Here is a 7,710-nt window from a genome sequence, read left to right on the forward strand (position 1 = left end):
AGTTTTGAAAGCTGTCACTAGATGATGGCACAGTCACTAGAGAGTCTTAATGACAAAGAAATCTTATGTTAAAATTCTTGGAATGGGGAGAAGAGAGTCTCAGAGATTGAGTTCACTCAGGCTTCTGTGAAGAAAATAGAATAAGTAGCCTTCAGTCCACAGTAAGCGAATATGGCAGACCCTGGACTAGACCCCAGGGCCCTGACTACTCCCAAGTTAAGGATGTTTCCACTCTGCCATCTGGCCTCTCATTGATGGGCAGATCTAAATTCATGTGGATGACATTCAGAGACTAAAGCTACATTGGGGAGGAAAAGGAAGGAAGTAAGAGGGTTAAGATAAAGAGAATCCTACCGGGCCCCAAGGGCAAACATATAGGAGCAGGCAAGCATATGGGGCCAGGGAATCTCCTCCACTATAGCTGAAGAAGCAGGTGGTTCTGAGTAACTACAGATTACTTGGTGAAGCACATCAGCAGATGAAGTCTTAGCAGAGAAGGGCAGGTTGGTCAGAAACCTGAGAGTTAACCACCTACATAGGAGCAAATGGAATGAGGCCTCCAATTCTAGTGGACTGACAAACCAGATACTCTAGGGACCCCCCTTTCCATTGCACAACTACGAAATCCAGAATCAGTCGTTACTGATCCATTGCTAGGCTTGGAGGAAGGAAGGGGACTCTCTAGGGACAATCTCAGTCACTTGCACACATGCATATGCACAGACACACATGCACATGCACAAAGAACAGCTGTGAGCTGGTGCTGCTGGTGGTGAAAGAAGCAGGAGGAGCAGGGCTGTGCTGAGGGCAAGGGTTGCCAGCAGCACGGCTGTCCAGAGTGAACCCTGGGCCAGCAGCAGGATGGTGGGCCACACCCAAGCTGCCCGTGGCACTTCTGGGTCCTCCGACAGAGCTAACGTGGATCTAGACTGGTAATGTCCCCCCACCCCTTGGGCTCCTGTCAGAAGCAGACCGAAATCTCTGGAAGAAAGTACCCTGAATTTTGGCTTGTAGGATCAGATCAAGCAGTCACTTTCAGGAAGTCCAGTCTGAGGAAGAAAAGCAGAGGTGACTCTCAGAAACAGGCATCCTGGATCTGGAAAGATGCTCAACCCAGGAGTCAGTATCTAGAACTTCAGTGTCGGATCTGAGTAGGCTCTACAGACAGAGCATGGAGGGTGGGTCCAGGAGTATAGGCAGGGGCAGGGCTCAGTTGGCCCAGGCATGAGGAGAAGGGCCATCAAGACAGGGGGCCAGGCAGGGCACACAATGACATGTCTCCTGTAGGAGAAGGCATTGGTCTTCCTGCTCTAGAGGGTAGCAGGCCCCAGCGGATAATCTAAGCCGAAGGTCAGGGGGAGGCAAACTGTCTGGAATAAGTATCACATCAGGACACCTACAGGAGACATGTCATTGTGAGCTGGAAAAAGATGCATGACTAGTTTTTGGAAATAATGCAGAGGTCTACAGCAGGCTGAGAACTGATCTGGCCCAGAGCTGTGCTGCACACCACAGAAGACGATGGCAGCCTGGGGATCCTGACAGCAAACCTGGACCTGGCTGCACCAAACCGGAAGGTCTGGCTGTGTCACATCAGAGGTCTGTACACCAGCCTGACCACTGGGTTATTGTTCTTCATCTCACAGGACAACTGGAGGGATCTGTACTTACTGCAACCATGAGATCCGAGACTGTCCAAAGATTACCCTAGAACATCTTGGTATCTGCTGCCATGAATATTGCTTTAAGGTAAGAAAGAGGTGGAAGACAGCTTGAGCTAGGCGGTAACTCCTGATCACGTGCTGCTAAGAACGTTTTGTAGCGTGCAGGAGTCTTACGGGTTCAGAGACTGTGGAGAAGGCTTGATCTCCATATACAATTGCACATAGTCGCAGAGGCTTTGCACAACTGGGAGGTGAATGAGCTTCCAAGTCTAAGAGAGTAGATGAGTGTTGGTGGTTCTGCATGCTTAGTACTGTAGGGGAGACAAAAGAGGTCTTTTCAGGAAAGACTATTCCTGGCAGAGGGCCAGCAAGTGCAAAGGCCCTGGGGCAGAAGCCCTAGAGTGTTCTAGCTTGCATGGCATGAGTGACAGGGTGGGCTAGATCATGTAGGCCTTGGCGGGCACAGAGTTTGGATTTTATTCTAAGTGCCATTGGGGTCCCCATTCTCCACAGTGTGTGGCACTTTGTAACCCCAGGTTGTTGGTTCCAATCCATTTAGGGTGTCACCTCTGGGTGCACTGAGAAAAACAACCCTCTCCTTTGCCTTGATAGAATGTTAGGCAGGCTTCTCTCCTCCCCACAGGGCCTGAACTTTGCTTGCTCCTGGTTAAGTAAGTGCTGAAATGCAGAACATGCCCCACTTAGCAGCTTATCCTGAGAATCGGCTGACCATGGGGAAACATATTTCTGGTCATGACAAACAGGTTCCCCTTTGCTTGCCCACTGGCCCTTGAAAGTAGCTGAGCTGCTAGCTGTACTTACTACTCCCTACCAAGAAAAAAAAAAAAGGCTTTTTTTGTATTATTTTGTGATGTTTTTTGTATTATTTTGTGATGTTTTTGTATTATTTTGTGATGTTTGCAAGTCCTGAGGTCCAGGATGTGCCACGGGCTCACAGCATCTGCTCGCCCACCTTGTTCAGGCATCCCCTTCCCACTCCACTCATTCCTCTTGCTTTGCTTTGTGTGTTGACCTCCAGCTTGCTTTTTCTTTCAGTGTGGGATTTGCAGTAAACCGATGGGCGATCTCCTGGATCAGATCTTCATTCACCGTGACACCATTCACTGTGAGAAATGCTATGAGAAGCTCTTCTAGGTGGGTGCTGGCACTGCAAAGGACAAGTGGCCAAGAGACTCATTAAGGAGTAGAGATGCGCCCTGGTCTCTCCTGGAGTCTCAGCCCCAGACACAGCTATCTTTCTTGGCTCTTCCTTATATTCAGGGAGCCTTATGTCCTCATGTCCCTATACCTTGTGATACTTTGAGATCTTAGGTAGCATGGACAAAGGCCCTCTATGAGGACACTTCCAAATCACACCTTCCATCCAGCACCTGAGCCGAGCCCTCTAGCTACCCTGGGATACTCGCTGGGCCACTGTTGTTAGCCCCGTTTTGCAACAAGGAAATAAAGATATAGAAAGAGAGGGGGCCTGGAGAAACCCAGGTAGAATCAGGACCTCACCCCAGGTCTTTGGATTCTTGTCCAGGGCTCTCTGTTCACTGTCGCTCGCATAGCTTCAGATCAGGACTGCATAGCCATGGTGCTCAGTGAGACAAGCCTCTGGGCTACATTATGAGAACTGCCTGAAGATGTGTGTTTGCATGCTTATAGCCAGAGGAATTTATCACAGTGTCTGAGCACAGAGCAGAATATATCCCTTGAAGGCAATCGGGATCAATAGCAACCAGGCTTTCCACTAGCTCCATGCTGATGGTCTTCTCTCCAGAAGACACCTTGAGCTAGGCGGTAACTCCTGATGACTGGAGCAGTCACCCACCCTGAGGGCCTCTAGCTGATGTGTTTCCAGTCTCATGGCTACTTCTGTTTTCTTTTAGCGCCCCCCGGCCAGGCTGATCAGAAGCTGATGACTCGTGGACAAATTTGGCTGTCCCCAGTTTTGCCCCAAGTTGCTGTCTCCCCTTCTCTTACCTCCTCCCTCCCTGTTTGATTTCTTCATGCTTTTGCCCTTCTCAAGTTGAAGTTGCATACATCCAATATCGTATCTTAATGATGCTAGGATAATTGCTTGTGTGTGTAGCTTCTTATAGCTTGGTAAGCGCTTTACGTCCGTGATCTCATTTCAGGCTCAACCAAAGAGGATCAAACAAGAATTCCATCTTGGCTTCCCTAAGACAGATTGGCTTTCTAATGAGTTTAAGTGGGCAGAAGTGTAGGGTTCAGTGTGTCCTGACTCCCTTGAGGCTTATGATGGGCCAAGTTGAAGACTGTTGATGATCCCTGGTGGGTAAATTGCAGACATCGAATGCTAGGGATTGGCATAGGCTAGTGTTTAGCTTGTCTATTTGCCATATCTATTTTTTTAAATTTCCATACACTTGTAAAAGTAGTTAGTTGCTTTTGATTGAGTTATACAGCAGTTTTTCATTTTGTCTTCCACTCACCTTTCACTATATTTGAGTGTTCCCTGTTGGCATGTGTTGGAAAATTTACACAATTAGGTTTAAATTCAGTAGGATGTGATTTTAGGATGCTACTGATCAAAGTGATATATGTGTCTGTTGGAATCTTGATAGCTGATTAATTTGCCCTCAATTCTGCTCCCTGAACTTTACACATAAATCTTCCCAAGTGGGTTTTAGGGTGTACAGATCCCAGCAGGACTAAGGAGGTGGAAACGCAGCTAACATTTCTTGAGGCTCTACCACATAGCAGGCACTGTCACAAAGTGATGGCATTAATCCCCATAATAATCCTGTGAAGGTGATATTCTCATCCCATCTTAGACATGAGGATATTGGAACTCAGAGAGGTGGCTATTGCATTGCGCAGAACTCTACAGAGCCCATGCTCTTCCCAGAGCAGCACCCACAAAAGCAAGCATTGATTTTGTGACCAGTGTGTGCCAAGCACTGTGCAGAGGGTACATAGTTCCTGCCAGGTTAACACCCTCCCTTCAGGCCTCCCAAAGGCATAGGCTTGCAAAGAGCAGAAGGTGTGAAATCACACTCTTCCTCTGGGCATCTTGGATCCCTGAATTATCCCCACCCCCCATGAAGTACTTCAAGGGCCAAGCTTCCCCTTTCCCTCCCCTCCCCCCATGAAAATGCCTCCAAGCTGAGATGCTTTCAGCTGAGAACAGATTTGACTCACAGACATTACCAAAGAGGAGCTTGTGAATCCAGGAAAAGCTCCAGGGGGCTAGCTGATCTGAGCAGAGAGCGTTCAGTGACCCATTTTCCTGTCTAGACTCTGCCTCAAGCTAGTGGCAACTGCTGGGGCCCCAGGTACTTGGGACATGGAAACTCGTTGGATCGCTGGGCAGATGCAAGCCTGTTCATGCAGTCAGCCGACCCTCTGCTCAGGTTCAGCTGGACTCTGCCATCTGTGGGCCCAGCATCACTCTGTAAGTTCCTTGAAAGGAAGAACAACCTTAGAGTATTTCTGATACAAAATGAGGGCCTCTTCTCTTGATTTAATTATAAAATGTCTATGTCTTTCTCCAGTTTCTGAGCCCTATGCACATTGGCTTGTGGACTTGTTCTTCCTGCCAAATGATCAGAGAGGAACATTCCATTTATTTGTATTGGATTTCCTCTGGAGGGCATGTACCCACACCAAATACCAACTGCTCTTCCTCAACTGTAGTCCCCAATATCAGACTTGGCACATGGTGGACACTAACACACAGGTACTCAATGAGTGAGTGAAGGAAATAAAAGTCACCCCGTTGGTGAGAGGTGCTATCCCTGAGTCTCAGTGCAGGCCCAGTGGATGAAAGGCAAGGTAAAGAGGCCCAAGATAGGCTGGCTTCCCCCGTTCAAGGTATGGTCTGCCTTTAAGGGAGTTTTAGAACCAACATACAAGATATTGAAAAAAATCTTGCAAGAGCCATTATTGACTTAGATCCAAAACAGCCTCTCTCATGTCTAAAAAGGCACAGAATTTTGCAGATCTGAGGAAGAGGGATACATTACCTTTTTGCTTCTTTTTAATTGCTTAGTGTTTCTAATCATACTTAATCCACATTAATGTGCACAATTATAATAAATGGTAAGATATTACATGTGTCAGTGTTAAAGTTTTCTTTTGAAGTGTAGAACTTGGTGTATTCAGCTGTGTGATTTCTTTATTCCTATTGCCTGAAGCCATTCTCTGTACAAAAGTAAACAAGTACTTAATAGCAAGCTGTAGACACTAGGCATGCACAGGAACTGTGGAATTCTAGACACATCAAATCTTAATGAAGAATATTGTATTGTGGCGGCAATGGGGGGGGGGGTCCATCTTCCTCATCATTACCATTGCAGACAGACAGCCACCTAGTCATTAGTGCCCACTTCCAGTGACCAGGAGCTCAGTTCCTTACAAGCCCCTGCTGTCTGTGGTTTTAGAAGATGCATTCTTCAGTTGAGTTAAAGTCCATTTCTGTATGTGACCCACTGGTGGTCTTTAATTCCTCTGCTAGATGCCAGCCCTTAAAATAGATGAAAATACTTCTCAGATTCTGTCTTCGTCAACTCTTCTCACATTTAAACACCCCTGGTCCCTCTAACTCTTCCTTGACAGTAATTCTGAATACACATCTCTCAAAGGCCCTCCTCAAAGGTGACCCCACCACATACTCCAACTCATTCCTCTAGATGTGTACCAATGTAATCTGCATGCGATCCAAGTCTTGATTCAATCCAGGGACGGGAAAGGGTGATCAGGAAGTCCAAAGATAGATATAATACTCCGAGAACTCCTTCTACCACTGAGTAGGGGCCTCAGGGCCATTGGACTAGTGTCCCTCTAGCTATTTTCTCACCCCAACCTTGGCCTTCATCTTGTTACAATGGGAAGGAAGGAAGAGCTTTTACTAATTCAAAAGACAAGGACTGCAACAGTAGCTCCTAACTAGGTATTTGTAGGACTCTTAATTGGTGACAGTGTGACACAAAGACCTAAAGGAAAAATAGGGGAGTGTCATTTTGAAACAGCAAGTCGATCCTAGTGTTGGGCCTCCTCCATTACCATGACTTCTCCTTCCTATCCCAGGTTTGTATCTGTGACGGTCCCCTACCCATGCATCTCTATGTCCTCTGGGGACTGCTCCTTGCTTATGATTGTGTTCGGCCTGTGGATTTTCCTCCCCAGAACATATTCCTCTTGTGAAACTTCTCTGTACAGTATCCTCTGCCTGTGAAGGTCCCAAGCCTGCTTCTGAATGCCTTCTTCCCACTGTCCTCTGCCTCCTAATGCCTTCTGCTCCTGGCTCCTTGCACAGTCCCTTCTACCTGCAGATGCCTTCTGCTCTCTGATCTCTGCTGCTGAGTTCGTTCATCACCTAGGGCCCAGCCAATGAGGCCTATCTGCACGAGGGCTTCTGCCTGTAATTGCCCTTGCCATAGTGTGCTTTGCTTAGTTAGTCTTACTTAAGGTCTATTGTTTTTCTTGTTTCTAAAGAACCACATCATTGACTTTTAAGAAAAAATCATTTTATTGATTTTTTTCTATTATTTTCTACTCTGTTTCATTAATGTTGCCTTTAATCTTTGTCGTCATTTCTTCCCTTCTACTTGCTTTGGATTTACTTTGCTCTTCTTTTTCTAGTTCCTTTAAGTTGTAAAGTTAGGTTATTGATTGGAGATCCTTCTTTCGTTTTTTTTTTTTTTTTTTTTTTTTTTTGGAGACAGGGTCTTGCCCTGTTCCCAGGCTGGTGTGCAGTGGCACAATCATGGCTCACTGTAGCCTTGACCTCCTGGGCACAGGCAATCCTGTCACTTAAGCCTCCTGAGTAGCTGGAACTACAGGCATGTGCCACCATGCCTGGCTAATTTTTTCCTTTGAATTTTTTTGTAGAGGTGGGGTTTGGCCATGTTGCCCAGGCTGGTCTAGAACTCCTGGGCTCAAGCAGTCTTCCCACCTTGACCTCCCAAAGTGCTAGGATTACAAGTGTGAGCCACCATGCTCAGCCAATACCTTTCTTCTTGAATGTATGCATGTACAGCTGGAAATTGTTCTCTGAGCACTTCTCTAGCTGCAT

At 46.8% G+C, this 7,710-nt stretch overlaps 1 protein-coding gene across 9 annotated transcripts in view; it reads left to right on the forward strand.

Moving 5' to 3' along the window:
• Positions 1-5,755, forward strand: part of ZNF185 (zinc finger protein 185 with LIM domain) — a 63,056-nt gene extending 57,301 nt beyond the window's left edge. For all 9 annotated transcript variants that reach the window (XM_055268524.1, XM_055268522.1, XM_055268525.1 and 6 more), the window contains 3 exons: positions 1,647-1,749; positions 2,721-2,819; positions 3,560-5,755. In XM_055268524.1, coding sequence (XP_055124499.1) covers positions 1,647-1,749; positions 2,721-2,819 — 202 coding nt within the window. In that variant the 3' untranslated portion in view covers positions 3,560-5,755. The remainder of the gene's footprint in view (positions 1-1,646; positions 1,750-2,720; positions 2,820-3,559) is intronic.
• Positions 5,756-7,710: the final 1,955 nt, after the last annotated feature.

The sequence above is a fragment of the Symphalangus syndactylus genome, chromosome X (assembly GCF_028878055.3).
Source record: "Symphalangus syndactylus isolate Jambi chromosome X, NHGRI_mSymSyn1-v2.1_pri, whole genome shotgun sequence".
Taxonomy (NCBI): domain Eukaryota; kingdom Metazoa; phylum Chordata; class Mammalia; order Primates; family Hylobatidae; genus Symphalangus; species Symphalangus syndactylus.